Raw genomic sequence first — 15172 nt, forward strand, 5'->3', positions numbered from 1 at the left:
ACAATTAAAAAAGTTAATGAATTGGATATCCGCTCCAACAAATTCATTAAAAAGATCAGGTGAAGAGTAAATAATACAGCTGCTGAAATTAAAGTAATTACGTATTATATACCACAGTTTCTGGGTCACCACAATTATGGAAGTCAAGCAAACTTTGATTGACGGATTTTGAAGGTTTGAAAAAATTAAGTGTGTCAAAAATGAATAATGTCATACTTTTGGTATCATTTGTAATTATTAAAAAACCATACATGTGTCACAAGTAGGGAAAAGGTGATCTCATAATTAAGAGACCTTCATGTTTCAACTAATCTCATTTTTAACCCTAAACTTCTAAAAAAATGCAAGTTCTGTTGATTAATTTTTTTCTTTTTTCATCCTAAAATATATATTGATTGTATAAACAATGATTACTATGAGTTTTTAATTCAAGAATTGCATTACTTAATGTATAATTTAAGGTCTTGAAGAAAATATTTTGAGATTAAATAAATAATATTAGAAGTAAAAATTAAAAATAATTATTACAGTATCTTTTATTCTTCTTTCTTCCAAATTTGATTTACGTGGCACACATGCAGATAAAGATGATTATCATTGATAGGCAAATTTTGCATTTAATTATTTAACCTAACACACCTGATCATTACTGTTTCATCAACTCAAAAGAATGAGCCATTTATTATTCTCAATAAATGCCAAACAAAATTATATAATTCTCCAAAATATGTTGCAAAAAGTAATTGCGTTCTGATTGAAATGGGGTAAAATTGCTTTAACGTTACCTCTTCTTCTAAGCTTCAACTTTCGTTCATTTTTATCTATTCATTTCGAATTTTCAAACTTCCTGCATTTTAAAAAAAAAACTCCTTATTAAAATATTTATACTAATTAATATATAATTTTAGGTTTTACAACACAATTTGACAAAAATGGTAATTGATATTATTATTAAGAATAGAAAAGTTATTTATTCTTAATATATTAAAAATAATTAATAAATAAAAATTTATTTGAAAAACAATAAATAAATAAAAATGAATGAAGTGAGTATTAACATTTTTCGTTTTATGCCAAAATTATTACCAATGGAAACATAAAAGTTTCCATTATTGTGCCTGGCTGTTCAGAAAAAAAGTATTCTTGGGGAAAAAAGTCAAAATTGTGACTTTAATATGTAAAATAAATTTTATTTTGAATAAGAATAAATCAGCAGTTAAGTGGCTTAAATATGTCTCTCCTCTACTAAATTTGTTCAAGGTGGTTGTTCAATTTCACGTGCCATTGCCATTTCATGAATATCACGTTACATGACACTTGATCGTTGTAGATATATTTATTATTCTTCAATCACCCGATCAATATTATAATTAAATAAGAAAATATATTTATTAAAATGATATTTTGATCTCATATTTTTTTATTTTAATACTTTTTTACTTATATAAACTATAGATATATTTTTGCTCATAGTAGTATTAAAAAATATAGTGCATTGGTTGAATATGATCTTTTCTTAATCAAAAGTCCGAGAAATAGAGTCTTAAATTTAAAAAAACTTCGAATCAAATATAAATGATATTTTCTACTGCATAGGATACATTGAAATTGAAAGTTAAATTTGTAATCGAGTGGAACAGCAACAAATGATGGCAGAATTCTATGTTGAATTTATATGCATTATGATGAAAATTGAAGAAAAGAAACAAGAAAAATCATTATCTTGATGGCAGCGCAATGGCCCATTCATATTTGGAGATAGCTTTAATTTGTCTATTTGCAATCATTTTATTTATTCTTTTCCAAACCGACAATCTCTCCATTGTTTAAGGAAAAAATAATAATGAGCTCATTACTTAATTATTGACGTTCAAGTTTGGATACTTCACAATGTCAGTAAGGATAAAACTTACCCGCATCATCATCATCAGATGTTTATATCAAACCAATACATATATGTCAGTGTTTAAATTTATTGTTCATGTTACAAAAAGGCATATTCAGGATTTCGATAAGATGGGAGCACGATTACAAAAAATTACTTCTTAAATATAAATTTGATCAGTTTGACTTTTAGGTTCTTAATATGAATCATTAAATTTTAAAAATTATAGGTCCAAAATAAATAATACTACTGGTTTTAAATTTTTAATATACACATTTAATTTAATTATATAAAAAAATTACAATGCTAAATTTTTTAGGAAATTTAAACGTAACAAACTTGAAAATTTTAAAAGATTTAAGGAAAAAACAAAAGAAAAATTAGTTTAAACGCCAAAAGTGAAACTGATAACCACTTGGAGAGGTGTTACTCAAAAATAGAAAACAGATATTAGATTTAAATTTCTATCCCCACTTAGAGAGGTGCAGCCGATCATCATCTTTGAAAGTGGGTTCACACATCTATATTTAAATATTTTTTAAAAAATATAACACTACTATATATGATCTAAAGAGGGGAGCATGGGTTCACGTGAACCCATGGCACCCCCTCTAGATACGCCCCTGATGTTATTTAACCATAATTAATTGACATGTGTTTTACTTCATTATATTATGTAATAATGAAAATTGCATTGAGTTGATGTAAACACCTAGAGCGGATAAGTTATAGATTAAAGGAGATTTAGAATTTAATATTTATTTTTATATATATAAAGTTATGCTTCAAATAAAAATTATTGAATTCAAATAATTTTGCTACTAAAAAAAAATATATACGCAAAAAGTAAAATTAATTTTTACATGATAAATACAAAATTGAATAACCAGCTGTGAAATTTCCCGCCTTGAACCTAGTAATTCATGTGATAGTTTAATGTGTGCATTTTGATGGTTTTAAGTTATTTATCTTAAGACATCTTCATATATAAAAGTCACAAGATTTTCATGAGGAGAAAGTTGTTGCAAATTAAATGTAGTAGATATAAGATATTAAAAATTTGTGGGACTTTATAAGACGTGTTTTATAAAATGTATTTGATTTCAGATAGAATTTTTGGAGACTATTCTAATCATAGTTTATGCCGATATAGAGGGCATTATATTCACTTTAAGAGACATCTCAACTATTTTGCAAATTCATGAAAAAATCATAAAGAGGTCAAAATCAATCATCTTAGTTCGAGAAATACGTTACTAACGGCTTCGATTAATTTTATGAGAGAGGAATCAAGGAATGAACAGAAGTGTACCTTCATATTTATCCAAAAAAATTACGTTTCTTCATATTTTATTTGTGATTACAATTTATTTTCTATAACTTTAAGATTTGTTGCAAACAACTCCTTCTTAATCAAATTTCTCTGATTTGAGCCTGGATACAGAAAATTTTTGGTAGGAACCGCTTATTCCCTAATGAATGAAGCCCTACACAGTACACGACACAAATTTGAACTAGTCAAACTCCAATCTAAATACTAAATATTAAATAAATAAATAAAATAAAAATACATCTAGTAGATCTCATCGGAATAATCACTGCATTCTTTATTTAAAACTTTATTTATTTTAAGAATAACATTGAAATGTTATAAAATTTTATGATATTTCTTAAATTTTGTTCCTTTTTAAAATCGAGTTGAGTGATAAAGTGAATTGTACAAGGAACAAAAACTCTTTGTTTGAAGAGAGTGGAATATATTATACCAATAAGAGAAATGATGAAAACTCATTAGAGTAATCATTTTGAAAGTAAAAGATATTTGAAAACCAAGATAGAAGGACAGCTTTATTTGAAAATCAAGATAGAAGACATATAAACCTATGGATTGAAGAATAATGGGTAGTAATTAAGAGTAAAATGTTGTTGGACTAATAAAAAAGCACAGCAAAATTGGATTTGATTTGACCTCTCCCTGCCCCCGCTGTTCTATTTTGGGGCCTATTATGAGTAGTACTGATACTCAACCGCGGTTTGGATATGTGATATGAAGGCGTAAAATAAAATTATGAGATAAAATTAGAATTTGAATATGTGATTTTATTTCATGATTTCATAATATGAGATGAAATTTTAAATTCTTTAATAATCATGATTTGGAAATTTCAAATCATGTACTGGATTCTTAAAATACAAAAATTAATTCATAAGTTTATATTTTGTAAAAACAACTCTACATATATATTTACTAACCATTTATTTCATATGTAAATAATATTTATAATTTATTTCATTACCTTTTATACCATTTATATTAATGATTATTCTCACTAACATATAATTTATCATTACTTCAAATCAGTTTCTACTTTACCATTTATATTCACTAAATTTATTACTAACCAACCAAATTGACCAACAAATGACTCAAACTAACAATGTTTGTTAGTCTACTTAGTCATATGAACGAGCAATGTAAAATCAATGTGAGAAAATTATCCGTACAAATACTTCTTAAAAAGAATACAGTCATCCACTGTTGCACAACATTTTGAAGTGAAAATAATAAAATTTAAAAGACGTATTTACATGGAAAAAATAAAATAAAAAAAGTATTCATGGCAATTAATTTTGTAATGAATTCTGGGATTACTCGTGGGTTTATCTTTTCCAAAAGAAGAAGTGAAAGGGCGGTGTGGTTCATTAATAAACATAAGATTAGGGTGAAAACTGATGACAATTTTTAATGAGAAATTAAGGTGTTGAATTCAAGATAAGATAATTAAAAGTTGTAAACATAAGGCACTAATTATTCCCCAAGTATTCCCGTGATATCTTGCATGATTTTATCCTTTTTGGTCAAACCAATCTCATCCATCACTTGTCTAAATTATTTACTATTTTCATAATCTATCTTGGGTTTCACGTTTCCTTACTAATCCTACTCCTAAATATTATTCTCCGTTTCATTTTTCACGTCCATTAATATTTATATATTTGGAAACAACTGTGTCTACAAAGGGAATGTTAATTTCTTTCTAAAATTGGTTTTGTTAGGCAAATGTGCACTCATCTCGACTTCCTTGAGTAATAGATATTGCATAATTCTATCTATCAAAATTTAGATGAAGAAATATGACTTACTTCCTCTGTCCAACAATAATTGTGGCATATTCCTTAAGAAATTATTAATAAAAAAATAATAGAAAAATTCTTTTGGTCAGAATGGTATTTTACCTATGTTATTTTATTTTTTTTGAATATTTTTACTCTTTTAAGTTTGATACATTTTAATTAAAAAATGGAAAAAAATCAGTTCATTTTAAAATTAAAAAAATATTATAAACTTTTTAAATTTTTGGTCAAATTCTGGCCAAATTTTCTGGCCATTTAGCATCCTTTGAATATAATAAATACAATGTCTTGAAAAATGTAATAGAAATTCTATTATTAATGATAAGGGTAAATTAGGAATTAAGTATAAAATTATCCATGAATTTCATAAAATTAACAAGTATTGTTGAACGTCTATTTTTAATATAGTGGACAAGTATTGTTAGACGAAGAGAGTAATGCTAAATGGCTAGAAAATTTGACCAGAAATTAAATAAATCTATAATATCTTTTTTATTTTAAAATAAACTAATCTTTTTTCCATTTTTTAGTTAAAAGGTACTCTCTCTGTCCCTAATTACTTGTCCACTTTTTCCTTTTATAGTTGTTCCTAATTACTTGTCCATTTTGACAAATCAAGAAAGGACAATTTTTTTTACCTATTATACCCTCAATTAAATGACTAATTACTTTGAAAAATGCAGAACTTTTCATCCACTTCATAATTAATAGGGGTAAAATGGTAAACTCACTATGTCATTAATTAATTTCTTAATAGGTGTGTCAATTCAAAAATAGACAAGTAATTAGAGACAAAGGGAGTATTAAAGTTAAAACGGTAAAAATATTCAAAAAGGTAAAATAACATAGGTAAAATACCATTCTGGACCAAATTTTCTGGTCAAAAAGATTTTTCCAATGATATTTTATTTATGTTATTTTACCTTTTAAAAACAGTTTTACCCTTTTAATTTTAATACCTTTTAACTAAAAAATGAAAAGAACATTAGTTTATTTTAAAATTAAAAAAATATTATAATTTTTAAAATTTTCTGACCAAATTTTCTGACCATTTAACATTTCTCTTTTCCAAATTTTAAATATGAGACTTGATTATTTTCAAAGAAAATATGGTTGGGGGTGGGGGTTTAAAGAAATTAGAATATTTGCATGGTGAAAAAGGGGTCCAATGATTCAGAGGCATTAAAGGAAGGGAAACATAATTCATAAATGCTTACATGACATTTTTCACTTTCGGTAATCACAGAGGAAATAAATACCTTTCGTTTTCCTCATCTAACTCAATCTTAACCACTTTTGATTGTTTAATCAATTACTTCTCTCTTTAAATAACTTGCTTCGATTACTATTTCCTCCGTCCAGCAATAGTTGTCAATTATATTAAAAATAGTTATCTAATAATATTTGCACAATATTAAAAAATTAAGAAATAATTTATTTTTTATATCTATTTTACCCTTACTATTAAATACTATTTATCATCTACTCTCTCAGTCCAACAATAATTGTCCAATTTAGAAAAAATTAAAAGATACTTACTCTCTCCAACAAAGGATAATATAGTATTATGGTAATGCTAAATGACCAGAAAATTTGGCCAGAAATTTTAAAAATTATAAATTGATCTTTTTTCCATTTTTTAATTTAAAAAGTATTAAAGTAAAAAGTGTAAAAAAGGTAAATTAACATAGTGTGAAATATCATTTTGACCAAATTACTCATATTATTTATTGTTTCTTAAGGGGTGTGCTAAACTAATAGTGGACAACTATAGTTGGACAGAGGGATTATTTTCTTCGTTTATATTGTTCAGTATTGATTTAAGGAAAAATGGCTTGACATAGCCCTCAACCATGTTATTTAGAACTGATATATTCTTCATCATTAAAGTGACTCATATATACCCATAATATTGTACAAATGAGTGAATGACTTACATAAATACCATTTTTTCTCTAATGGAAATAAAAAAATAATTTTAATTTAATTTATAAAAAGTATAATCCAAATAGGGTATATTTAATCCTCCTCGCACATTTTTTTAATTTTTTTTTCAACGACTAATTTAAATTTATTATTTTGATGGTTAAATTTATTTATGTTTCACTAATTTTCTTGTAAAATTTATTATAGATGCCTCTCTTTTTTTTTTACTACAAATACAAAAACTAAATTACAATATAACCAAAAAAAATAGTTTTAAAGTAATATAGCCACAAAAAAAAATTGTTTTAATTTTTTTTCTTTATATTATAAATGAAAGAAAAAATAAATAAAAATAAGAACTCAAAGAATGATGATAAAAAAAAGTCAAGGAAATAATTAATGTATGAAAAAAATTAAAATATACCTTGAACTTTGCTAAAAGGACCATAGATACCCCTAATTGATTTTTTAATTAAAAGTCAATAAATTTAAAACTAATTTTTTCACTTCCGTTAGATGAAGGGTATATGTGAACTCCTTTTTGTAACGGTAAGGGTATATATAAGTCATTTGTATAACGATAAAAGGTATATATGAGTCACTTTTTAAACGAGGCCGATATATCAGCTTTTCTTTGACAAAATAGAAGGGTATATCATTTAAGAAATAATAATAATTTTATTATATTACTTTGTAAATGTACTAAATTTAATACATAGAATAAATAATTATAATTGTAAACTAAATAAGAACATTATTTCTCAATTGTTTAAATTAAACAAATAAAAATAAAAAATTTATTTTTTATATAGTGAAAAGAAAAAAATATTAACAGTAGTAGTTTAGGTCCAACCCCACCCCCACCCCCAAACCATTGAAAAGGTTATTTGCTTATTGGCCATGTAATCCTATCGTTGTTTTCGTAGTATGGTAATTAAATAAGGATAAGATCGACAGTTTGGTGAGGTAACCTTTTTAACAAGTATATAGTGAAAAGTAATTAATTTTTTGACTTAAGTCATATGAAACCCCTTAAAATTGTCCGCATATTTTGTTAACTCAGATGATCAAGCTAATCTACTAAGACCAAGAAATAGTCAAGTCAAAACTAAACTTTTACCTAAGCTTTTGGTCTACAACGTTGGTAGTTCACCACTACATCATCCACTTTCTCAATTGACCATCGACTTTCAACATTTTATCAGCTATCACTACTACGATCCTCCAATTATCATCGCCAACTATTACTATCATTAGTTACTATTATTATCATCATCACCATCCATCACTATTAAAATCCTGAATCACTATCAACTATAATTATCATCCCATTACTGTTATATATCGTCAATCACTTTTAACTAACAATTTTATCTACCATTATTATTGAGTATCACCATTAATTACCACGATTATTTTTTGTAGCTAATATCGTATAAATAAAAAATCAGTTTTATTGATAAAACAAATTAACTTATTAAATAATTAAATCTTAATATAACATTTTATATTTTTAGAAAATTGAGAAGGGGGTAGTGGGGGTGGGGGGTGGGGGGTGATCACACGTACTTATCTATTTGGGCATGATTGTTAGGTAAGTATTCAAAGAGTTTGTCTTTAACATTCCAATGTTCCATTATGAGGGGCGCCCCAACTACTACAATAATCAAACCTCTTTTTCCCTCTCTTCATTAATTATATATTTTTTCAATCATTAATCATAATGACATATTCATTTAAAATTTCTGTGGAATATAAAAAATTCTTCTCTGATTTAAGAATTTTTATTTCTTTCATATTTGAGAAAAATACCAAGGAGCTTTCTTCTTTAATTATTCTATTAGTATTTCATTTGTATTGACCTGTTGACCACAATATCTTCTTTTGATTATTTTTTTAAGGATATTTTGACTCATTGCTAAGCTCATAAAACTTGAAGTTTGGAAAGTTCTCATAGTAGCATAATTTTTTTTAAAAATGAATATGTAGTACTTTGGACGTACATATTACTCTTAAAATATTTTTTGTAAATGATAATTGTTTTTTCAATTTTGTCTATAATTTCTACATCAACTTGAAATAAAATAATTATCGTTGAAATTCCAGTTTTAGAAGTATTTAAGTGAAATAATGACTTACCCCGTAAAACTTTAATTTCTAATTAAGTTTTTTACCTCGTTCGAAGTAAATCAGCTAATTTGTGAGGCTTGAGCAAGGTTGGTTTGGGTCAAATTATAAATCAATTAAAATATATATAAATAAATATAAAGTATAATTTACATAAAATCTATAGTGTTAAGAACTAATTGCATTATTTCTCTACTCTTTTTCAAATTATAAAAATTCCTTAAAATTTATGAATTTTCGATACATCACTTAACTTCCGTATACATAGGGAAGGGATGTATTAGAGAGGGGATAAGACATCCGTATACATAGGGCAGAAATGTATACGAGAGGTGAGGGATTCCAAGAGGGGATAGAGATGTATCACCGAGAGAAGAGTGATGATAGAATTTTTTTGAAATGGTGGAAAAATTTAGAAATTATAGTAAAATAAGATGTGTATTTAAGTATTTTTTTCACAAATAAAACAAAGTACTGAGAATCACAAAATATGTAATCAAACTCTAAGCTTATATTCCAAAAAAAAAACAAAACTCTAAGCTTATATAATTCATCATATATTCATACGGCAAAGTTAAAAGATCAAATAGTAAAATGTAGGTACAAAGTTATATTATATTTAAATAATAATACGTAAATATATTTTTGAAGGTCCAATTTAAGGTACAATCAAATTCTTACTTGAAAATAAACTTTCAATTATAAATCATCATATTTGTACTATGTCCAACGTAATAAGATAAAATATTGTATGCAACTAAAATTTTACTGAAATCAATAATCCAACATGAAAAATTCCTCCATAATAGACATTACTAACAATTGAAACCACATTAGATAATTTAATTATAGTTTCAGACTCGATAAATAAAATAATGAAATGTTGTCTTGTAATATTAATGTAAAACATTTTCTTTATTAGAATCTAGAATGAACAATTATGAAAATATCTTTAGAAAAGATAGGTCAATCTAGTCAAGCTGACTGTTTTAAAATCCGCCATTATGATAGGTTAGTTTAATCCGTAAAAAAATTCAAAGTTTATAATAGTACGATTTAGACTTGAACAGATTAACAAATCTCTTAAAAATTACAATGAAATGAATACACATTTTCAATTTCAATCATTCGGCAATAAACAATACTCCTAATAGTCTTCTAAAGAGCAAATTTCACATTAACTAAACTTTCATATCAAGTACTCGATATATATAATTAAAAAATATAGCATAGGTGTAGCCTAACTCCCCACCTAATAAAAAGCCTAAACACGCGCAATGTTGATAAAATAGAGTTGCATTCGGGTCCCTCTAAATCTTTCATCCAAGGTCCTCTTCCATACTAACTTTACCCCCCTCCCCCCTCTCCCTCCCACCCAATAATAATAATTAAAAAATAAAATAGACAAATATATTTTAAACAAAATAGTTATTATTATTAACATGATGAATAGAGAACTTTCACGTGTGTTGTCAACCTGAGATTGTCGGTTCAAACATACTCTTTAACAAGTCAAAGCAAATAAACAATAATGGTCCATTAATAATAATGATAATGTTAAAGACCAACTTCACCAACAACTTCATCTTCCCATCGACATATGTTTGGAATAATATATTGTAATAATTTTTATTAAATGAGTTCAAAATATAAAGCAAACATATGAAAAGATTGATATTGAGTTATAATATTTAATATATACATAAACACAATTTTAATCTAATAGATACAAATATAATTTTTCAATAAAGAGAGTTCGGACAAATCCCTGATCATACTTGGCTCAACTCCTAAATTAATATTGATAATTGATTACAATAATCATAAAGATTTACACTTGTTAGATTCTTAAATAACATAAGCTTTGATAACCAGCATGGCTAAGGTATGTCGTGTATCTGACACTTAAAAAATATGCACAATTCCTTAATTTTATTTTTCCTATTTTACTGGAAAAAGGGAAAAGAAAAAAAGAAGAAAAAGTTCGAATACATGCTTGACAAGAGTTGTTTGTATATTTTTTATTTTTGTTGTTAAAATATATTCAAATTAAGACTTGCAATAAGTTCATATGCATTGCTTTAGATTATTAAAGGTAAAACAAATCTTATTAAGTTTCTTTTATTTTCAATATATGGAATCTTTAATTAATAATAAAGAAGTTTTCTAATTTTCTATTACAATCCTAGGGGCAGGTCATATTATTCACTAATTATAATTTTTGAATTCCTTTCACATGAAACTTGAATAAAATAATATCAATTTAAATAGAATTTATATTTTATTTAATCAAATATAAATTTATGAATAAGATTTTTTTTAATTGTTTGAGGAATAAAAGAATAAAACATGAGAAACAAACCAACATAATGCTGGTTTTAATTATTGGTACTTCTAGTATGTATCTCTTTTTGACTAGACATTATCATATAATGCCCATTAAGACAAAAGTATCAAAATATCAAAAAGTAGAAAATATAATACTAAAATCTAAATTAATCTTGAAAAACAAGAAGAAGAGTAATAGGGGTCTACTCTTTTGTTCAAAATGGGACCCCACCCAACAACTCTTAAACATCATCTCTCTTTCTCTCTTTCTCTCTCTACTCTCTAGCATTTAATTAACAATTTTCACAAATTGGATAGAATCTCTATAAAGACTCTTTCTTCTCCTTTCAATCCAAAATCCCCTTTTCCTTTTTTTTTCCTTCCCTTTACAAATACCCTCTTCTTCCTTAATTCTACTCCAAAAAATTTTTCTTCTTTTAACTCACATGATAGTATGGAGCTTGGATTAAGCTTAGGAGATGCTAACACAAACAATACAACAAACTCTTCTCCAAAATCATTTTTCTTGTCTAAGAAAAATGTTACTTCTTCTTGTAATGATCATGAGAAGAAAAAAAGTTTAGGGTTTTGCATGGCCTTAGGAATTAACTCATCAAGTGAAAGAGTAGAACAAGATGAAGATGAAGATGAAGAAAATAATACTTCTGAAGAAGGCACTAATAATACTCTACCAGTTCAGCTTGATCTTCTCCCTCTTGTTCCTGTTCCTCTTCCTCCTACTAATAATCTGCCTCAATCACTCCATTGGTCATCTGATAATGGTAAGTTATACATATATATAATTTTTAAAATTATTCGTATTTAAGAAATGAATCTTGGATCTAACTCAACCTTGTCCTAGTCGTATTAGTATACAAATTAACATATACACATGCAACATATTAATACATGTAATAATATTTTCATGAGCATGATATTTTTTTTGTGATTTTCTCCCATATGTATATTCAAATGATTTAGTATAGAAAAAATTGAATGATTTTTGACGTGTTTATTACTATATTTGTGTGAAAATTTTGAGTTTTCAGTCAATAAAACTCTCCATCCACTACTAATGACTTGCATTTTCCAAGAAATTTTCTAAATTTTTAAATAAATCTATTTTTTACATTTTTATAGGGAGTTCTGAAAATGTTTCGTCGGGAAACGGTGGTTTGCCGGCGGCGAGAGGTTTCGACGTGAACCGGCTACCGGCGGCGGGTATGGATGAAGTTTCATCTCCAAACAGTGTAGCGTCGTCGTTTCGGATGGATTTTGGGCTTTTCAAAAGCTGTGTTAATATTATCGGCGTCGGAAATAAACGGAACTCGGTATCCGCCGGCGGGAACGACGGCGGCGAACCGGAAAGAGCCAGTGATGACGATGAAAATGGTGCTAATACTCGCAAAAAACTTAGACTATCAAAAGAACAATCAGCTTATCTTGAAGAAAGCTTCAAAGAACACCATACTCTAAATCCTGTAAGTATAAATAAAATAAAAATATTTTTTGTCATTTTTTTAAAAGTATTTTTTTCTAATTTTTTTTGTTTGTTTTTGTATGTTACAGAAGCAAAAGCTGGCACTTGCAAAACAGCTAAGTCTAAGGCCAAGACAAGTTGAAGTCTGGTTTCAGAATAGAAGAGCAAGGTAGTTTTTTTTTTCTTTTTATTTTATTTAACTATACACGCCATTAATATAAATAGTTTTTTTCCCGAAAATTATATTTAATTTTTGAAAAAATATTAGTGAATTGAAGGCAACAAAGAAAACATTTGTTTGTTACAGATGAGAATTTAATAAATGGGTCTGGTGTGGTCTATTTTCCCACTTGAATACTTGCAATTTTGCAGAAACTCCTTTCAATATTCTTGGATAATGTGAGCAAGCACTTGTCTTTATATGTATGCAACCACAATTAATGCAAATAAATAAATTATAGTCATTTCATTTTCTTGAATTTTTTTTCTTTTTTTTGGTTGAAATAAATAATTATTTTATTTTTCTTGCAGGACAAAATTGAAACAAACAGAAGTGGATTGTGAGTACTTAAAAAGATGTTGTGAGACATTAACCGATGAAAACAGAAGGCTGCACAAAGAACTTCAAGAATTGAGAGCTTTAAAGACTTCTAATCCATTTTACATGCAACTTCCAGCCACCACACTAACTATGTGTCCTTCTTGTGAAAGGGTGGCTTCCACCACAACCACCACCACCTCCGCCGCCACTCCTCCTATCACCGCCCCTGGAACCACCACCACTACCACCACTACAAGTGACTCAATTCCTAAAGCAATTCCATTTCTTAATTCTAGACCAAGGTTTTTCCCATTTACTACTAATAATAATAATCCAAATCATTCCCACCAATCAGCAGCTTCATGAAAAAAAATATGTGAATTTTAATTCTCTGATGTAAATATACTAATCATTGGTTTGGTTTTTTCTGCCTCAGAGATTTTGGTAGGATGGGTTTTTTTTTTTTTGTTTCGTGTCTTTTGGGATTATTATTGATGGGTTTTTTTTCTCAACATATTGAGAATATTTTGGTTCATTTACATGTGAAAAAAGAAAAAGGAAAAAGTATGAGAAAAAGGTTTGTAGTTGTACTAGGTTTACAAGAATTTCCTTTTTATTTATATTATGAAAAAAAATCGAACAGAATCCTTTTTTGGTTTTTACTGATCTCTTGTTTTAATCTATTCTCTAATTTTATGTTATTGAAAATTCTCGAATTCCATGAACTTTTTTATTTTGCAAAAAGCTCAAGTAAAAATTCATTGCGAGTGTATGAAAAAACACCATAACATTATTAATTATCTATTTAAAATTGCAATTTATTTCTGTTTCATTTTATTGTTACATTAATAATAGTAAATTTGTCAAATTTTCCTTTTTATGTTATATTTCGAATATACAATCGATAAGTATAGATATACAAAGTCAATAAACGCCAGTTGAATTAATCCTTCGGTGATCAAATTATTTGTACGAGACTCATTTAATATTTGTACGAGTGAAATTTACATTGTGCGCTCCGACTGAAAATGAAAGAAGGTACAAGTTGAACTTATTTTTTTGATAGGTTGATGATGAGAGGCATATATATTTGTCCCTTGGTTCAAGGCATGCTTTGGGAGTATTTTGGCATGGGGGGACTATCATATGTCTGTTGCCCTTTTTAATGATTTCTTTCCATTCAAACATTACATTGATTGAATAGCAAATATTATTATTATTATTATTATTATTATTATTATTATGAGGGACGCGTGGGGGAAGAAAAATAAAATAGGGGGGACAAAGATGGCAATATTTATCAAAGTGTCTGCTAAAGTTAGGTACCCTTTATGACCACCCAATTATGAGTACACACCACCCAAGTACAATACACATTATATCAATTATGAATCATTTCCACCTTCACCATCGCCACGTGACCTTTTTTTTTTAAAAAATAATAATATTTTTATTAATTTAAATTTATATCGCGTAAAATATAATCAAAGAAAATTTACTCTATTATGAGTGAAGAAATTTTGAATTGAAATTTGAGGTTTCTTTTTGTTATCTGTTTTACTGAGATCCTTAATGATTGATTGGCATATCAGCTCTCATCAAACATGATTGAGTCCTCTTCTGTCCCTTTTCTTAAATTATTACTCCCTCCGTCCCTTTTTAGTTGTCCACTTTAGAAATGACACACAGATTAAGGCAACAATGATTAGCACAGTGAAGTTACAATTTTACCTTTATGATAACTTTTCAC

At 27.0% G+C, this 15172-nt stretch overlaps 1 protein-coding gene across 1 annotated transcript; it reads left to right on the forward strand.

Annotated features, from left to right (window-relative positions):
- The first annotated feature begins 11704 nt into the window (after positions 1–11704).
- LOC125833586 (homeobox-leucine zipper protein HOX11-like) lies at positions 11705–13857 on the forward strand. Its single transcript, XM_049512740.1, has 4 exons — positions 11705–12183; positions 12542–12882; positions 12971–13050; positions 13413–13857. The coding sequence occupies exons 1-4, from the start codon at positions 11856–11858 to the stop codon at positions 13786–13788; spliced, it is 1125 nt and encodes a 374-aa protein (XP_049368697.1). The 5' UTR covers positions 11705–11855; the 3' UTR covers positions 13789–13857.
- Positions 13858–15172: the final 1315 nt, after the last annotated feature.

The sequence above is a fragment of the Solanum verrucosum genome, unplaced genomic scaffold (assembly GCF_900185275.1).
Source record: "Solanum verrucosum unplaced genomic scaffold, falcon-dt-bn FXZP01000307.1, whole genome shotgun sequence".
Taxonomy (NCBI): domain Eukaryota; kingdom Viridiplantae; phylum Streptophyta; class Magnoliopsida; order Solanales; family Solanaceae; genus Solanum; species Solanum verrucosum.